Source organism: Cnephaeus nilssonii, assembly GCF_951640355.1.
Source record: "Cnephaeus nilssonii genome assembly, chromosome: 2".
Taxonomy (NCBI): domain Eukaryota; kingdom Metazoa; phylum Chordata; class Mammalia; order Chiroptera; family Vespertilionidae; genus Cnephaeus; species Cnephaeus nilssonii.
The window spans coordinates 75,210,153-75,231,021 of NC_137073.1; the positions used below are offsets into that span (position 1 = coordinate 75,210,153).

General features: G+C 35.0%; 1 protein-coding gene across 2 annotated transcripts in view; it reads right to left on the bottom strand.

Moving 5' to 3' along the window:
• Positions 1-20,869, bottom strand: part of POLK (DNA polymerase kappa) — a 75,331-nt gene that overhangs the window by 20,931 nt on the left and 33,531 nt on the right. For both annotated transcript variants that reach the window (XM_079796282.1, XM_079796283.1), the window contains exons 4-8: positions 14,542-14,694; positions 9,882-10,013; positions 7,720-7,873; positions 3,473-3,712; positions 768-892 (exon numbers count right to left, since the gene is read on the bottom strand). In XM_079796282.1, coding sequence (XP_079652408.1) covers positions 768-892; positions 3,473-3,712; positions 7,720-7,873; positions 9,882-10,013; positions 14,542-14,694 — 804 coding nt within the window. The remainder of the gene's footprint in view (positions 1-767; positions 893-3,472; positions 3,713-7,719; positions 7,874-9,881; positions 10,014-14,541; positions 14,695-20,869) is intronic.

Genomic DNA, 20,869 nt, shown 5'->3' on the forward strand with positions numbered 1-20,869 from the left:
CATAGCAGAAAAATCTAGAAACTTTAAAAATAAAAGGTAGCCGAAACCGGTTTGGCTCAGTGGATAGAGCGTTGGCCTGCGGACTGAAAGGTCTTGGGTTCGATTCCGGTCAAGGGCATGTACCTTGGTTGCGGGCACATCCCCAGTAGGGGGTGTGCAGGAGGCGGCTAATTGATGTTTCTCTCCCATCGATGTTTTTCACTCTCTATTCCTCTCCCTTCCTCTCTGTAAAAAATCAATAAAATATATTTAAAAAAAATAAAAATAAATAAATAAAAATAAAAGGTAGCCTCCTTTCTATAACTCCTACAGGATCATTTTACCATTTCTTAAAGATGGTAAAGTGTTTTAATTTATGTGGTGTGTTGTTGTTTTTTTGTCAAAACAATTAAATTTCTAAATCTTTTTCAAGTATCATACTTATTAATCAGAAAGCAATCTGTACTTTAGAACTAAGATTGTATATGAGTTACAGCTGAAAGGATTCTTACCAGTATTCCTTTTATTTTTCTTCTCCTTGGCAAGGATACATTGAAAAGTCTGTCATCTATTACTTCCTTAAAACTTTCTAGCAAACAAGATCCTAAACCTCAATTTAAGAGTTTGATAGATTTCTTTAAATCCAAATTCAATCATCCAGTATAGTTCTTGTTACCTACTGTTTTAAAATCTTTCAGCTAACAATTACTATCATCCTAAATAGTATCTCTTCAGAACTCAGAGTATATACGTATATGTAGATGATAAATTTTATATAAAAATCTCACCTTTCTAATGGGTAAGTCCTTGATGAAGTCCATCACAGCTTGTCTTTTGGGCAGAATTTGGTATTGTCCATTTGGTTTATTCTTATCACTGCATACTTTTGCTAACATTGTGTTTGGGGCAATGCCTTAAAAGAAGAACACTCTGATGACTCAAAGAAGTTGATATGTATGATTTTAAAATATGCGATGACAATATAGAAAAATAATAATGTTAAGTGCAAAACATCTCAAATTATGTGAAATGCTATTTTAAACACAATAGTGGGTAAAAATGGTGAAGGGATTAAGCAAAAACCAAACCAAACGAAAACAAAACACTCATTGTCAGAGGCAACAGTAGAGGGAGGTAGAAGAGAGTAAAGGGGAGATAAATGGTGACGGAAAGAGACTTGACTGAGTGATGAACACACAATACAACATACAGATGATGCATTATAGAACTGTACACTTGAAACCTACGTAATTTATTAACCAATGTCAGCCCAATAAATTAAGTAAATAAAAAATGCGTATCTGTTTGAAAGAGAATACCCAGATGTTAGCAAAAAAATCATAATTATACTAGAGGTCTGGTGTACGAAATTCGTGCGCGGGGGGGGGGGGGGGGGATGGTGTCCCTCAGCTCAGCCTGCACCCTCTCCAATCTCGGACATCCCTCTCACAATCCAGGACTGCTGGCTCCCAACCACTCACCTGCCTGCCTTCCTGATTGCTCCTAACCGCTTCTGCCTGCCAGCCTGATCACCCCCTAACCACTCCCCTGCCAGCCTGATTGATGCCTAACTGCTCCCCTGCCAGCCTGATTGCCCCTAACTGCCCTCCCCTGCAGGCCTGGTCACCCCTAACTGCCCTCCCCTGCAGGTCTGGGTCCCCCCCCCCAACTGCCCTTCCCTGCAGGCCCAGTCGCCCCCAACTTCCCTCCTCTGCCAGCCTGTTCACCCCTAACTGCCCTCCCCTACAGGGTTGATCGCCCCCAACTGCCCTCCCCTGCTGGCCTGATCTCCCACAACTGCCCTCCCTTGCAGATCTGGTCCCTCCCAAATGCCCTCCCCTGCTGGCCATCTTGTGGTGGCCATTTTGTGTTCACATGGGGGCAGCCATCTTGTGTGTTGGTGTGATGGTCAATTTGCATATTACTCTTTTATTAGATAGGATGTCTTGTTAAGTAAGTAAATAAATATATAAATAATAAAAATAATAGTGATTATCTATCTCCCCAGGGCTTCCTATGATTTTAGGAAAAAGAATTGTGTTAGTTATTTTCACAGCAGAAATGAGGACTATTTATTTATTTTTTAAAATTTTTTTATTGATTTCGGAGAGGAAGGGAGAGGGACAGAGAGAAAGAGAAATATCAGTGATGAGAGAGAATCATTGATCGGCTGCCTCTTGCACACCCTCTACTGGGGATCAAGCCCGCAACTCAGGCATGTGCCCTTAACCAGAATCGAACCTGGGACCCTTCAGTCTGCAGGCCAACGCTCTATCCACTGAGCCAAACCAGCTAGGGTGAAATGAGGGCTATTTAAATCTCCATGGTATTTTAAAGTCTAAGAGTAATTTCTGAGTTTAAGAAATATTGTTAATTTACTTACTAGTAGAAACACAGGGCTATCTTATATTAATGATCCAGAATATAAGTTAGGATGTATGTTCATTCTTTAAAAAGGTCTTTTGTATACATTATCCACATTAAAAAAAAAAATCAAAGATTCTGGGTTGTAGTATATTTAAAACGATAATGAAATGTGTGCATTCTTTTTGTGTTATTCACAGAGTAAATTATTATTATTATTATTTTAATTTCAGAGAGGAAGGGAGAGAGATAGGAACATCAATGATGAGAGAGAATCATTGATTGGCTGCCTTCTGCACGCCCCCTTCTGGGGATCAAGCCTGCAATCCAAGCATGTGCCCTTGACAGGAATCGAACCTGGAATCCCTCAGCCCGCAGGCCAATGCTCTATCCACTGAGCCAAACTAGCTAGGGCTAAATTACTACTTTTAAGAAAGATGTTTTATAATATCTAGGAGTCTAAATGACTAAGATAAATTGAAATAGGAATATTCTAATATAATCATTAAATAGTTCATTTCAATGTTTATATACTGTACATCTTCCTAAATTTTATTACTTATTCTCATGTTTTGGCATGGAAAGAAAAGACTAACCTCATCATAATATGGTTTTTATAAAATAATTTAGGGCACTTATGACACATATCAGTCTCTATGCTAAGTGGTGTTACCCTATATGCTATTGACCTATGTAAAGCTCTTTTTCCCTTCACTGGATGGTTCTAGATTGTTATGTTATGAGTTGGTGATTCTTCTGTCCACTACCTTGTGGTCATCTGGGGGTCTCTCCTGCACTATAACCTTGGAAGAAATGAAGACTTCTAAGGGAAAACTAAAAAAATACTATGTCCAAAAATAATTAAAATATATTTTGTACCTAAAAAACAGGAAAGCTACATGAGATTTATAATAGTTTTTTCTTTGGGCTCAAAGGCTTTTTGGCTTAATTCAAATTTACCTATAGGTTCTAGGCATTCTAAATAGGTTAAGTTGTTAGAAGATGAATCAAAAAATGGATAAGTAAAATGTTACTCTATACTTTATAATGAGAAACTACTAATATTACATTTGAATTAGACAGTCTGAAAATTAAAACTATTGTAGCCATCAATATCCTGTTTAAGTACCTGCACTGGCTGTCAGTGTTGTTTTTTGCTCAATTCTGAAGCGAATTTCCTTTACCACTTCCTCGGCTGATGTTCCAAAAACAACTGAGTTCTGAAGTATTTGAGGATTATTTTGTTCTTCACCGTTCACTTGGGAAGTATTTCCTGGGGGTTGCAAATCAGGAGGACTATCTTCAAAAAGTAATGGAGAGATGGATCGTTCATGCTCACTCAGTTTATTAACTTCCTTTCGTGGTTTGTCTAAATTATAAATAGAAACAGTAATTACCTTCATTTTAAGAAGCATATACTTCACAAATCAGGTTTCATTACATTCTTTCTTAAAACAAAATAAATCTAGTTTAGTTTTGTTTCTAAGAACCAAGATCAGAAATGTCATCATTTATATTTTATAACAGTTTAAAAAGAAAACAATGATTCTAAGTGTTTCTTAAAAGGAATATATTTCCCATTTCCATAGTATACATTTTAAAAGAAAATACCTTAAATAAAACTCACTGATTTTTATACCTAAGTTAATTGAAACCCAGAATTAGGTTTAGATTCATACTACATTTTCTTTAAAAATTAAAGTTTTTTTTTGTTTGTTGTCTATTCATCTCTAGGGGGGGAAAGAGCTTTCTTAAATTAGGATTTAGTAATCAGGGCAAAAGGCATTAAGCAATCTAGAATAAATTTCTGAAAAATAAGTTTTGTTTTTAGAGGAAAAATAAACTTAAATTTTCTTCATTCATGAAAGAAACATTTCTAATGTTGACATAATTTGAATTTTCTTCATATGATTATTTTAATTTTGACATGCCTGTTTATAAAGTATCTTTTTTACTAAAGGCATATTTGAAATAAATATAAACTACTTCTGGTGTTTTACTTTTTATTTGTAGTCTATAGATCTGCATACGTATATCCATGAAAATATTCAAATTCTTAATGTTTGATCAGATTAACCATTGTCCAAGGTTAAGGGAAAGAAGCCTTTATTATTATCAACTAGAGGCCCGATGCACAAAATCATGCAAGGGAGTCGGCCCTCACAGCCCCAGCTGCCTTGCAGCCCCGCCCCCTGCCCACTGGTGGTTCTGGAAGGTTGTTCTGCCATCTGGTCTAATTAGCAGGCTGAATATTAGTTCTTTATTATATAGGATAGGCTGTAAACTAAAATTATTAAAAAGTAGAGTAAAAATATTCTGGTTATTACCTCATTTAATTTGCATTTTTTGTAAATGGACTGTAAAATATACTTAAATCTATACTAGTACTAAAAATGTCCTCATGAACAAATCCATTAAAGACTTTACTTTCTAGGCTTAATGGAGGAGAAATGCAGTTTAAATATACTTATAACAACTAAGATTAACAACAGAGCTTTCAAATCCCATTTCATAATTTTATAAGATATAAATGTTTTCCAAATTAAGGTAAATGCTGAAGCAAAAATTAAATTTCTATTTTCAAGACACATGAATGCATATTACTTTAAAAATAAACTTGGCCTTTTAGGAAGATTTCCTAAGAAAATATAAATAATATGACAACACCTGATTCATTTCAAATTTTAAAGTATAATATATGAATTAAGTTACAGACAGATGTTTCCCAAAGCTGAATTCCCAGGCCATCTACAAAATAAGCCTTACTTTCAAACTTACATTAGCTGTTATTTGTGTGCTTCTGTTCCTTTCATTTCCCATGTTCTGGTTTTAAATTGCAAAGCAATTCAGAGGGGATTAAGACTGTGGCACAGTTGGAATGGTATTTACCTAGACTCTCTTTTCCCCATCTGGATGGGTAGAAGTCAAGGTAAAGAGAGCAGAAAAACTTCAGCTCAAGGAAGGTACCTGTCACGTTCATAAGCCCCTTCTGCAGAGTTCCTTATGCCACATTTACCTTTCTCATGGCTCTCTCACCCTGCCCTTAGGTGAGTCACTCTGATAGAACACTACAGTAGGAAGCAAAGCATGCTGCCTTCAGGTTCACTGTTAGAGCTGCTGCTGAATAGCATTGTTACCTTTTAAATCTGTCTACTTCTCTGTGAGGCCTGGATGAGCAACTAAATACTGAAGTGGTTTCTTATTTGCTTTCTGAAAGAAATATCTTTATAATCCCCATAACTGAGGTGATGAGAGTACAAAACTAAGGTTTCTTTAATCTGAAACATTAGGATTAAAGCACCCATTTGGATGGCAAGTGCTAAAAATGTACAGTATTTCAGTTTCAAGCATTCCTTGGCACTCACTATTTGGATTTATAAGGCAGAATAAACATAAAATCATAATGATTATTTCATTTGTATATACACGTAGTAGTTAGCAATACTTTTTCAAAGACCACATCTTTTAGGAAAGGGGCAGACAGCAAAAAAACTGTCTTGGACTTTAGAGGAAGATATATCAATCACCTGCATGGCTCCAGCTCACTGTTGACAGCTCCCATGGCATAATGTAAAATCAGATATACCTGAAAGTCCAGCCCACAGGGATTTATATATGACCAAAACAAACTGAACTATTTAAATTGCTTAAGAGTATGAAACACATGAAGTACATAAGTATGTTAAAAGCAACAGATATTAAAAATTTACATTCTTATTGTGAGTTTCGACATGTTATAATAAATAAAAAGAACATTAGTAGAGAATAAAAACATGTACTTTAGTCCCAATGTAACTTTTAAAAAACATACATGAAAGTAATTGGGGTTTTTTGTTTTGTTTTTAATATATTTTATTGATTTTTTTACAGAGAGGAAGGGAGAGGGATAGAGAGTCAGAAACATCGATGAGAGAAAAACAATGATCAGCTGCCTCCTGCACACTCCCCACTGGGGATGTGCCCGCAACCAAGGTACATGCCCTTGACCGGAATCGAACCTGGGACCCTTCAGCCCGCAGGCCGACGCTCTATCCACTGAGCCAAACCAGCCAGAGCAAAGTAATTGTTATAGGAGGGGATGCTTTGTGAAAAGTAAGGAACTAACAAAGTGAGATTTGAAGCAACGTGGCATCAGGCTTTTTGTGCCACTTCCCCAAACAATAAAGTTAAACTAAAGGAAAAATAAGTTTTGCTCCAAGCCTCTGTATCCAGAAATTATGCTTGTTTATTATTTAATGTTTTTATTAAAGAGACTTACCCCTTAGAGCTATAAAGAAGGTAATGAAATTGTGATTTGATGTCCACATTAAACTTGCTTCAAAGATTTGAGACCCAAACAATGTGAGAGTTATAATTGTATGCCATTGAATTCACCATTTTTGCTTCAGGGAAAATTACAAACAGGTTTACCCACCACTGCCTATGCCTTCTCCCTTCTCCCCTCAAAGCAATCAATGAGTTGTGCACAGGGAATATAGCTGTGGGTTGTGAGCAAACCTTCTCTGTTTCTACCTTTTCATCAGATGAACTTTGTTCAGTAATCTAGGACAGCTCAGACATTTGAAATAATCATACCTTTGACAGAGGGTTGAAAGCAGTATGCATAATATCTCCATGTTATCACTTTGGATAGGTAATGAAGGGGCCTTTTAAAAAGAATGCTTTGGATCATGAAACTTCTGATTCATCATATATAAAAGAATAAAAGTATGTCCAAGGCAAAAAAGGGAGCTGGGGAGTTTTTTATTTAGGAATGATGAAAAAACAAAACAAAAAACCCACCCAATGTTATGATATGTTTGAATCAACATTTTTTTAAAATCTATTTTCCATTTAGCAATTACAACAAAAGGCCACCTTAAATAGACAAGCTCTTCAGATTCAATGTATTCCAACCCCTTATTAGTTACATTTTAGGAAAAGAACTGCTATAACATCACTTTATTCAGGGACTCTGCATACTCTTTTAAAGTCTAGAGATTTAGCAATCTTATTTGGTGTATCAGTGACATCACACACATATTTTTTTAATTTTTATTTATTGATTTTAGAGAGGGAGAGGGAGAGAGAGGAAATATTGATTTGTTGTTCCACTTATTTATGCACTCATTTGGTTGCTTCTTGTATGTGCCCTGACTGGAGATGGAACCTGCAACCTTGGCGTATTGGGACCATGCTCTAACTAACTGAGCTAGCCAGCCAGGGCAACATTCCACACATTTAACTCAGAAAACCCACTGGTATGTTTTATTTCTGAGTTTTCATTTTTAATAATAAATGTATAGCTAGTCCTACAACCTATGCATGCTAATAAGTTAACTGGGTTAATTCAAATACAAAGGGTTTTTTGTTTGATTGTTCTAATAAGTTGCTTACCATTTTCCAGAGAGTGCCCTGTTTTGATGAAATACTTTCTTTTGTCCTCAGGCCAATTTTGTCTTTCCTGTAAGTGCTTTGTTATATTCAAGTAGGCTTCATCAAGACTCATGGCCATAAAATTGGGATCATAATCAGCAAGTATTTCCTTAACCTTCAAAAGGAACAAAATGGTTTAAGTTTTGCAGCCATAGCAAAATCTGTCACATACAGCTGAAATAAAAATTAATATTCTTACTTTGCAACTATAGTAACGATCCTACAATCAATAACTCATGGATTTAGGGAATAAATAATTTACCGCCAGGGCACATTTGTCCAAATTCTCTTTCTTATTAAAATAGATCATGAAGGCAGAAGGCCATGAAATAGCTTTATTTGATACAATCTCTGTTTAGCCACCTGTATCTAGAAATAGTAAGTGATTCAAATAAATCTCAATACATCATTCTGGTAGGCACAGGAAAAAAAACGGTTAAGCAACTAAATTTTAAGAAGTTGATCAAAAATAGTAATGGGAACAACAGAAACCCCCTCTCCCCCACCTTTCATGATGGTTTTTGTACATTTTTAAAAAGATAATCTTATATAAAGATACTATGTTACTTTAGAAAGTTCTATTTCAATTAATTATAACATGCACATAAAACTCCACTCAATATACACATTAATGCATGTATCCATTCAAGAAAACAAGGCTCAATTATCAGGATTTATAATGGGAAAAGATGACAAAATCTGTAGTGTCTGTGACTATAATAAATGATGGACAATAGTCTGGAGTTGCATCTTGGGATAAAAGAAATACATACATAAAAAGGTCTGAATCTCTGCATGATTCTGAAAATGCTTTTTATATAAGACAGTTTTATTACATTAAACTAATTTTTTTTAACCATTGAAGTATTAGCTGAAACTAGAGGAAATGGTTGCCAAAATAATATGTTAGAAAAACATACTTGCTAATAAATTACGTTATGGTTCCATCTAGTATTTAAAAGCTGTCTGATGCATTATGGGAAAGCCTTTCTTGATGATTTATAAAACGAAAGCTTTTTAGCTTAATATAATATGAACAGCTGAGTGAAAGGTAATTTTAGAAAACAGTGACATAAAACTTGGCCAAGTTTTGCTCAGAGTACCTAATTAGCTCTGTTCCTGTAGAAGAAACCATTTTCATGATGTACTCAAATAGAATCTTTCTAGTGAAAATGAAATTCTGGAAAGTCTGTAGTTGGCAGCCAACTAAGATTATTCTGAATGAGAAGTACTCCCTAGAGGCACTGAGTACTCACTAACTTCCTTTACATAGGATACTGCTTTTAAGAACAAGAATAGAATGTGCCAGTAAATATCAAGTACTAGGCTATGACAACAGTTAAAGCTATCCCATTCTTTTGGATAAAACAAAAATGGCTTTTCTTTGAACTTTTAAACCAAGCTATAAATATTAATGTATTTATAGTCAGTGAATTTATGCCATTGTTCATTTACACATAAAAAAACATTTATTATCTGCAAATAAACTAGCTAAATCCTGCTCAAATTTAAAGATTTCTCTAACTTATGTAAATAACTACACTAAAGATAACTAAAAACAATTTGTTCTCATTATCACACTGTCCAGAGTTTTACTGAATTACAGTAGGAGTTAAAACAATTCTTTCTTACAAAGTCTTTGAGGGATTTTCAAGCTTATTAAAAGCTAATCAAAATATGTGAATTCTGTTACTGTTTTAAAAACACTGATAAAAAATTATTCAGAAAAGAGGTTGAAATTAATGACTTGAGTAGATTTTGTACATTATAAATATCAGGTGATTCCAGAAGAAAATGTACAGTGCACATTAAGAAAAAAAATCTAAAGTTAATTTAGGTTATTATTAAAGCAATTCAAAGTTTTCTGGGGACATAAAGAGTTTTCTAAAGCAGATTTAAAAAAAAAACATATGGAAAAAGAAAGAATTAGGAAAAAGAAGGGTGCATTCTGGATACCCTATACAGCTCAGTTATTTAATATATAGATTGAAGTGGTAGGAGGTGAGACTAAAGGGATAAACTAAGGCCAAATTCTGAAGTGTGAAGGCATGTGGACTTGACTTTGTAGGTGACAGGAAATCAGTGAAGGCTATGTATAAGTAGGGGTGAGACTTTAGACTTACCTCTTTACTCACAGCGTGGTATTTGTCAAAGTTTGGAGGCACTATAATAAGTTGTGGGCAGAGCCTTTTAGCAATAAATCCTGGCATGGCTGCACGAACACCAAACCTCCTTGCATGGTAATTTGAAGTACTCTGAAAGAAAATGGACCACTTGGGAATAAATATACAAACCTAAAATGAACATATTGATCGATGCATTCAAAAGAAACACATTACTGATGTGCATTTTCAATTCAAGGACATTTCTTTTTTTTAATCCTCACCCGAGGATATGTTTATGGAGGGCAAGAGAAGAGAGAGAGAGAGAGAGAGAGAGAGAGAGAGAGAGAGATATGTGAGAGAGAAACAAAGATCAGTTGCCTCCCATACGTACCCTGACTGGGGACTGAACCTGAAACCTAGGTATGTGCCCTGACTAGAAAGTGAACCTGCAATCTTTTGGTGTACAGGATGATGCTCCAACCAACTGAGCCACTAGGCCAGGAGTTAAGGATATGTCTTTTATAGGTCACTGTCTCAAATCAAGCTTTTATTTTATCCTATCATAGCATGATGACATCATGACCTTCTCCCACTGCTATCTCCATAATTATGACACCAGGTAATAAACAAGACTGTGATAATAAAAAGGTTCCCTTACATTTCCAGTAACTAAACTTCATTGGTTTTAAGGCATACCCATAATATAGTACTATATATCAAAGTCTGGATGATAGTGGGTGATCCTATATAATAAAAGGCTAATATGCAAATTGTTCCCTCAACCAGAAGTTCGATGAGAGTTCAACCGGGAGTTCGACCAGGGGGCGGGGGCGGCCGGCCAACCGCCCACGGCCCCTCCCCCTTGGCCAGTAATAATAGTAAAGTATAAATATAAAGTAATATTATAATACAAATAGTATAGATGTTACATGAAAGTAATAATATAGAAAGTAATAGGATGGTACAATAGTACAGATTTGGAATTTGATCTATATGGGATTTTGGAAATTTTTCATCTAGAACAAAAATCAAAAGGTCTAATATATGGTTAGTCAAATTAAGTCTCCAAAATGAAGTGATAAAAGCTTAAAAGAACTTTAAAAGTTAATTTCATTTCTTAAGGCTTAAATATCTTTTTTGATGAAAACATTTTGATTAGGAGATAGAAATAAAAACTGAAAGTAAAAAGGAGAACATTACTAAATCTTATGGATGATATCTGACAACAGTCTCTGTCCATGTGGTAGATCATAGTACTACATACAAATTTATCACAAATGAAATCTTTTTTTTGGAACATTAAGTGAAAAGTCAAAGAAATGCAAAACAGAATCTATCAAATGGAGTCATTATTTCACAATAATAACATCAACTTCCCATTAATTATTTTTTAAATGGCATTTAAAAAATCTTGATAGTACTCAAAACTACACTAATCCTTGGTCAGTATTCTGGAACAGAAAATGCAGATGGCACTAAAAAGACAAACCAATGCTTTAAATATAAATAAATCTAATGGGATCTACACTGAGTGGCCAGATTATTATGATCTCTGAACACATAATAATCTGGCCACTCAGTGTGTGTGTGTGTGTGTGTGTGTGTGTGTGTGTATTAGAGGCCCGGTGCATGAAGTCATGCATGGGTGGGGTCCGGCCAGCCTGGCCAGGGGGAGGGGACATAGGCGGTTGGCCGGCCTGCCTGCTGGTCGAACTCCTGGTCGAGGGGACAATTTGCATATTAGCCTTTTATTATATACGATATACACTGAGTGGCCAGATTATTATGCGTTCAGAGATCATAATAATCTGGCCACTCAGTGTATATAAACACTAGATCTATGGTAAAGCAGAAACAAAATTTTAGATATGACTTCCTTTAACGTTTAGTTTGTGGTAGATTGTAAATCATAGCTACAATATTTTACAGTTCCTCCTATCAAAGGTGGGTTCTAGTTCCTCATGCCAAGTGACTTGCATTTTGACATGCTTTGACGAAAAGAATGTGAGGGAGTGAAATTCTGAGTCATGAAGCCTCGGCATTACGAAGTCAGCAGCCTTTGCATTTGTGGGATCTGGCAACCTACATGGTTAGAATATTAAATAATAATGCACCATGAGTCCTGGCTGGGTGGCTCAGGTGATTGGAATGCCATTCCATACACCAAAAGGTTGCAGGTCTGATCCCGGATTGGGGCACATACCTAGGCTGTAGGCTCTCTCTCTCTCTCTCTCTCTCTCTCCCTCCCTCCCTCCCTCCCTCCCTCCCTCCCTCCTTTCCCTTTTCTCTAAAAATCAATTAAAAAAACATATCCTTGGGTGAGGGGCAAAAATAAATAAATACAATAATATGCACCAAGACAGGGGAAAGCTGGATGGCTGGAAGCCATTCCTGCCATCTCAGTCAGTTGACGTGCCAGGCATGTTAGTGAAGCCATTTTGGATTTTCCAGCCCCAGCTAAATAGCTCTAGGCAACCCCAGGTAGAGATTAGCCATCCCTATCATATCTGCTCAAATTATAGAATCATGAGCAAATAAATGGTTGTCCACTAAGTACTGAAAGGGTTCATTATGCAGCAATAAATAACCACTACAGGGTCTAAGTTCTAACTATGAGTACTAACTTAAACATTTCAAAAATCCTACAATTCATTAAAAAAGAATTCTAACTGTAACAGGTTGTAATAATAAAGCGTGTATCATCACCACCATGACTATATAGATATTTTTAAGAGTTTATCAGGACAAAAACAATTATGCTTCAAATCTCATTAGAAGAGAAATCTATTAGATCAGCATACACGGGGAGTAATCTTTGTTTAAATATAACAGATAATCATTTTGAATTTGAAAACAAGCAATTTTTAGGAGGATAAAAATTATAGGAAAGTAGAAGCAGCAGCCCTGTAGGTTGCTTGGTGTAAAGAAAGACAAAAAAAATTATAGGAAAGTAAATATTTTGTGAATTTAACAGTGGGGTTATCTTTAACATGACTATGGTATGTGTGTATGTTTGCATGCGTGTATATATACACATATATGCATACATACATAATTTAATAGATAAGAATATAGCATTATATAATATTAATGAAATTAAATATGTTTTTTCAAGTATTAGTTGATTTATGGGAAAGGTGAGTATCCTTTCAATAAACACTGTTTTGGGACCAGGACTGTTAGTTGCCTGCATACTCATGGGAGCAGATATAATGAACAGATTATAGTTTTGTAATAAAATAATAACTTAGTAGGAATTAGGTTTATAGCTATCTAAGGCATTAGAGGTCATTAGGGATTTAGCTATCTAAGGCATTAGAAAGCATTTATCATATATATATATATATATATATATATATATATATATATATATTTGTTGTTGTTAATCTTCTCAGGAGGATAGTTTTTCCATTAATTTTTAAAAATATGTATTTACTGATTTCAGAGAGAAAGGGAGAGGGAGAGAGAGTTAGAAACATCAATGATGAGAAAGAATCATCGATCAGCTGCCTCCTGCATGCCCACCACCTGGGACTGAGCCTGCAACCCGGGCATGTGCCCTGACCGGGAATTGAACCGTGACCTCCTGGTTCATAGGTCAACGCTCAACCACTGAGTCACTCTAGCCAAGTTCCATTAATTTTTAGAGAGAGTGGAAGGAAGGAGGGGAGGGAGGGAAATAAAGGGGGTGGGAGAGAGAGAGAGAAAGAGAGAGGGAGAGAAACATTGATGTGAGAGAGATACATAAATTGGTTGCCTCCCGCACGCACCCTAATCTGGGGGCCAGGGATCGAACCTGCAACCCTTTGGTGTGCTTGCTGACGCTCTAACCATTGGGAAACATGGTTTTTTTTTAATTGTCTAAAATCTTACACATGTCTCCTTTTTCCCTGATTGACCTCCCCATATGTGTGTTTTTTTAAATACCAAAACCCAACTATTCTAGTTACTACTTTTAATTCCCAACACATTTTAAGCTACATATGGTTATTCTGGTCATCTTTACCTTCTATGGTTAGGGTGGAAATAAGGAAGAGCACCATAGTAATCAGAAAAGCAAAGATTCCAAGTCATGGGGAAAATTACTTAATTACAGTACTACATTAATGAAATATGTCACTCTAGAATGGGTGGCAAACCTTTTCTAGATAGTAATTACTTAGGCTTTGCAGTTCATATGGCCTCTGTTGCAAGTACTCAACTATGTTCTTTTAGTGTAACAACAATAATAACAAATTAATGGGTGTGACTGTGTTCCAGTAAAATTTTACTTACAAAAGAGGCAGTAGGTTGGATTTGGTGTGTAGGCCATTGCTTGCAAAGCCCTGCTTTAGAATAACATTTTTCCTTTTTCTTCATTTTTTTTCTTTTATACTAGAACAGTTACTTGAGAAAAATATAATTTGCAACAGAAAGTACAATGCCACTCTACCATTTACCAGGTTTGGAACTTTAGGGAAGTTATTAAACATCTCTCTAAGTTTGTTTTCTTATCTGTCAAATGGAAACAATAATTTGTACCTCAAGGGATGTTGAAAGGATTTAGTAACTGAACACTAAAGCAATCAGAAAAATACTCAGTAAACTGGTAGAATTCAATAAAATCTTTCCCCTGCATAAACCAGTAAGGCTTACTTGAATATATTATGAAATTTCCATTTTGTCTTTACCTACTTACCAACATACTTGATGATCCTACAGCAATGGGTTTATCTTTCAGTTCTGGATTGTCCCTCATTTCTACAGCTGCATAGAAAGCATCCATGTCGATGTGCACTATGGTATTGTTCAGATCCCGGCTCTGTTCCAATTCCATTGCAAACCTGTCAACCTTAATTTTTAAAAAGTTAATATACTTTTGACAACATAATATTATAACACTACTAATCATAACATTAATATTTTACTAAGTATCAGTCCATCTGTCTCTATTCAACTATCCATCCATCTGCCCACTCACCCACCTACCTATGTTGTTTATTAAGGCTTAATTTTCACAAATATAGGCAGTCTGTTCTCAAATATCATTCCCTATCAACTCTTACATGTCCCAATACCCTACCCATAAGTATAAGAGGTACTTAATAAGTATTTATTGAAGAATAAACTATTCCAACCTCTTATATCAAATGACTCTACTGCTTTATAAATTTGGAGAACAACTTATGTAACTAAAAGCTTCACTTTAGGTAAAATAAACAACTACTCCTATCTGACTCATAATATTCATGTCTTAAAATAGCAACAAAGGAAATGAGCAACAAAAGATTATACTAAAGCACATGTAAACATTCCCTCTGTAGAACTGTTTTTATAAGGCTAAAATTTGATACAAATCAAATTAAAAATTTAAGGTGTAATTAATCTTTCATAAAATTTCAGTATATATGTCATATATAACAGTAAAGAATCTTAATCTTTAAAGAATTTTTTTGTTTCTTTAGAGAGAAAGAGTTGGGTCAATGAAAAGGGGTAGAAATAAGCAAAGTAGGGCAGTAAGAAAAGAGTTTATATAGCAGACATACCCAGTCCCAAGTGTTCCTTTTTTGCGACCTCTACCATAGATGCTGAAAAAGCTAATTATGCACTTTCTCAGTCTCCCACCAGCAGAAAGTGGCTGTGTGACCTTTCTGATCTTTGACACACACAAAGAAGTCAATAAAACCAGTAAAATTATGAGAAAAGGGATTAGAAAGCTATTGAGTGAGATGGAATACATAAAGAACATGGAAGAGTGGCTGGCAAATGGTACAAATTCAATAAATGCAACCTATTACTAAAAGGATCAATGTCTAGCTGTATAACAAAACAATAAAAATTTGAGGGGAGCCTGGCCAGTGTGGCTCTGTAGTTGGGCATCGACCTATGAACCAGGAGGTCAGGGCACATGCCAGGGTTGCAGGCTCAATCCCCAGTGTGGGGGGTGCAGGAGGCAGCCGATCAATGATTTTTCTCTCATCAATGATGTTTCTATCTCTCTCTCCCTGCTTCTCTGAAATCAATAAAAATATGTTTTTAAAAATTTGAGGGAAAACAGCCATAAATATATAAATGGGGTGATCTCTGGAATAAAAGCAATTTCCATCACGTGGAAATCCCCATGGCAGGTTTCCTCAAAGGTGGAGAGTTACAAGGGTATAGTTTAGCCTTTCCCCTCACTGGTCTTCAGCCTTGCTACTATCATTGCTTCTTAGCATTATAGTGACACTAGCTGCCCACTAGCTGCATGTTAAGACTGCAACTTCTCTTTTAGAAACAGTCACACTGTATCACATTTGTCTCTAGCAGTCATAGTAAGACTTCCTAGAGGGCCTGATCCTATTTAGGCTGCAATTCACTGAACAATCTGCAGTGCTCTTGGCCTTCTTCAGGCTGTTTCTAGCCGAGAAAGCCCTTCCTGTCACAAAGCCTTTAAGAGTCAGTTCAGATATTTCTCTGAAACTTAACTGAATCTCTGTCCTCTGCACCCTAGAATTTAATGTTTCCTTGTAAGTTTTCCTGTTCTTACTATGGCACTTATTGTATTAGATACTAAATTGTGAGATTAGTACCTAAGGAGAAACCTTGTCTCAGATAAGGAGGAGAAAGAACTTTAAGAAAGAAAGGGAGAGGAAAAGAGGAATAAAATTTATACATATGTATATTTCTGGTTAAAAAGAGAAAGTAGTATTTGTAGAAAAATTTGGGGAAGGCTGATCTCATGCAGTGAGACACCATGACTAATAAATGAAACTTTTCAACATTAAGCTGATTTATTATCCAGTTTTAAAACTTCCAGTTCAATTTTACACTGGAGAATAGCATCTTGACATTAAAAAAAAAGATATGAGCAAGTCATGGAAACTAATAAAAACAAGGACTTGAAAACTACTCTATATTAATCCAGAAAATATGCTTAAAATATGAGTCAACTGAGAATAAGAGAGCAGCATCTGAAATATCTTAACCCAGAATCGTTGGGAAGGAAAAAGATAATAGAAAGCAAACTAAATGGGAAAAATTCTCCTTGGACTCATATATTAAAGATATGGCGGTTTCTTCAGCAATCTATTGACTTTTCTGGGCTTATGGCAAGTGTACAGTTGCCAAAAAGAAACCTCCCCACTGATGACTCATACATTCCATTTTCCTTTACTATCTCTCATTAGTCACCCTTCTCTGAACTCTTTTCTATCAACATTTACCAAATGCCCACCACTGCTTTTTTCAAGTTTCTTCTAGTGAAATTCTCATTCATGTTTTCCTTTCTTCCATTTTTCCTTCCAAATGACTTTCAAGTTTGGATATGAATCTCAAACATGTACGTACGGTATCCCTTTTGCCACACTCGAGATCCAGTATGTCACAGATTAATGGCTTTTGTTTGGGTCTCAGCTCTGCCACTAATTAGTTACATGACAGTGTAACTGTCCTCTCCTCCTCACTTTCCTTATTTGTCAAGTGGTAAGGGCTTAATGATATTACCTATAATTTTAAGAGTAGACGTGACATTTGCTAAGTATATTAAATGACAAGGGTATATTTTAAGTGCTTTTTATTGTTAATGCATTTAATGGTCAAAATAATTCTGACATAATGATTATTACTCCCATTTCACTAGTATAGATAAGGAAACTAAAACTCAATAAGATTAAGTAATTTGCCCTTCATACAGCTGGTAAATGTTAGAATTAGACCTGGAAATCAGGTTACTCAAAGTCTGTGCTCTTTCCATTATTTTATGCTACCCTAAAATAGATTTTTAAAGGTTTTTATCACTGAAATAAGCTAGTGGTATGTTTGATATCCATATTATGTCTAAGTTCTTAAAAATCCTTTTTCTATTACATCTAGGAGAGTATTTCAGAAATATTGTTTTTCATTTTCTTAATTAGCATTATTCTGACAATTGTTGAATAAATCTGAATTCATAAAATCAAGTGTTAAAATGGTAAAAATGCAGTGATTTGCTGTGTAGTTGCCATTTACTATAATATGATGTTTGTCTATTCAATTTATGAACCCATGCTATAATAAGATGTTTTAGCAGCTACAAAAATGTGCCTTTAAGAAATCTAATGAGGATGGGGTGGGGTGGGGAATACATAGAGAGGATCTGAATAAATATTATGGGAGTTCATGTCTACAGAGATTACTTACCTCAGCTTGACTGGCAATAGTTCATACTATCTTATCACACATAATAAAATCTACTATTCAGAAATTTTATGACTCTAAAATAGAAACACATTTCCTATGAAAACTTTTCTGTTCTCTGAGAACTTCTAGACTCCTTAGGACTTCCTCAATCCCCTCCCATTTATACAACTTCTTTTAAAGGAAGCTTAACAAACAAAACAATTTAACAATCAACATAAAACACATTTCCTGTCATTCCCCTTACAAAAGATGCCAGAGATCCTCCTGTGAAATAGTCAACTAAAACTGTAACAAATCTGAAATTCTGTTGTGCAATATATATAGGTATTCTCTATTCCTCCAAATTATTAGCATATTTTAAAATATGAGCTTTAAAAATAGTATGAACAGCAAGATATTGTTATATTGCACCACTCATATGTATTATATCTTTAAAACTTAAAGATATTCGCAGGCTATAGATCCATAAAACTCAACAAAAAAAGGTCTAGAAAATCAATTGCATAAGGATTAATATCACTTTAAAGACAATGTTGATGTGGACAGAATAGAATTTTTAAAAACCTTGATAAAATGATGCTTAAATTTATTTAAAAGAATGCATGAGAAAAATAAAAAAAAATTTTTTTCCAAAATTTTAAAAATATATATTTTATTGATTTTTTACAGAGAGGAAGGGAGAGGGATAGAAAGCTAGAAACATCGACCAGCTGCCTCCTGCACGCCCCCTACCGGGGATGTGCCTGCAACCAATGTACATGCCCTTGACCGGAATCGAACCTGGGACATTTCAGTCCACAGACCGATGCTCTATCCACAGAGCCAAACCGGTTTTGGCGAAAAATAAAAAATTTTTAAAGAAGAGTAGTGAAGGAGGATATTAAACTATATTATTGTAATTTAATAATTAAAATTGCATGGTACTGATACAGGAAAAGATTCTATTGATCAGGAGAGTCCAAAAACAAATCCAAGTACAATGAGAGTTTAGTATATAAACATGCCTCTTCAACTCAGTAGAGAAAGGACTCATGATTCAATAGTGATGTTGGGACAAGAGAATCATTATTTGGGGAAAATAATACCACTTAGGAAAAAAATAATATTCACTATTTTAGAAAAAAATACTTCATACCTTACATCAAAACAAATTCCAAAGAGACTAAATATTTGACTATAACAAAATCTATACAAATACTAAAAGAACATATAGGCTTATTTGTGAGGAATAACCTCTATGCACAATACCTAAGACAAGGAAATTTTTAAAAATACTGTTGGATTTGTTTATATAAACATTTAAAATTATATAGGGGGGAAAACCCTGTAAAATTAAAAGACAACAAACTGGAGAAAGTATTTACAAGTGCAGATTTAAAAAATCCTTAATATGCCCTAACCGGTTTGGCTCAGTGGATAGAGCGTTGGCCTGCGGACTCAAGGGTCCCAGGTTCGATTCCGGTCAAGGGCCTGTACCTTGATTGCGGGCACATCCCCAGTAGGGGGTGTGCAGGAGCCAGCTGATTGAGGTTTCTCTCTCATCGATGTTTCTAACTCTCTCTCCCTCTCCCTTCATGTCTGTAAAAAATCAATAAAATATATTTTTAAAAAATAAAAAATCCTTAATATATGATATCTATAAATCAAGAGAAAAAAGATACCTGCTCCTCTAGAAATATAAACAGAGGACATTGCTTTGGACTGCTAGTTGAACCCCCAAATCCATTCTCTCTTCCTTCTATAGTAATAGATTTTTAGCTGCACATGGCCACCCAGGTATATTTTACAGCTTCTCTTACAGTTAGGTGTGACCGTGGAATTTAAATTCTTATAAAAGGATGTGAGCTGAAATACTGTGTGCAACTTCTTTTTCACTTGTGTAATAGCAAATTCTTTGCCTTTAATTTTTCCTTTGTTCTTTCTTCCTTACTAGGGAGCTAATCCAGTTTTGTCAATCCTGGTAAGGATAACATTTTGAAATTATGAAACATGATGCAGAAACTGGTTCTCAAAATTACTATGGTGATCAGAACTACCTGACCAGCTGGGATTACTTACCTATTAAGTAATAAATTTTTATCTTATTTAGACCATTATATGTTTGGGTCTCTTGTGCCAGCTACTTAGCCTACATCCTAACAGAATAAAAGAGGAAACAGCCAAAAAAGGAAATATTAGTAGCTAACTAATGTGTAAAAAGACAATCACCTTTTGCCACAGCATGGATGGACCGGGAGATTATTATAACTAAGTGAAACAAGCCAGTCAGAGAAAGACAAATACCATATGATCTCACTAATGAACAAAGTAAACTGAAGAACAAAATAGAAAAAGAGGCATGGATACATGAAATAGACTGATAGCTGTCAGAGGGGAGGTGGGTGGGGGCCTATAAAAAGACATGTAAATAAGAATGATTATCACAAGGATGTATATATAAAAAAAAAAAAACAACTGGAACCAGTGGGTTAAAGTAAATTAATTATGGTACCTCCATACAGTGGCATGCTATGAAGCACTAAAAATGATGATTTGGTAGACAAATTATATTTTATCATGGTAGCAGACTTCTTAACACAGAAGATCAAAATTAGGTTGTGCTCTGGGAAAGCATATATTTTTTTAAATGACACATTATAGTTTGGTAAAGAAGACATAAAATTTATGATCTCAACTCTATCACAAGAATCAAATTAATATTATGATTTTATCATTATGTTGCAAAGTGCTTTGTTAAATTGAATCAGATTTGATCAACAATAAAATTATTTTTAAAATTAAACTTTAGTTTTATTAGCAGAACCTTGACTGCTTTGAGTTGTCATTCTACCACATGTTCTCTGGCAGTGTAGTTCTTACCAATCTTT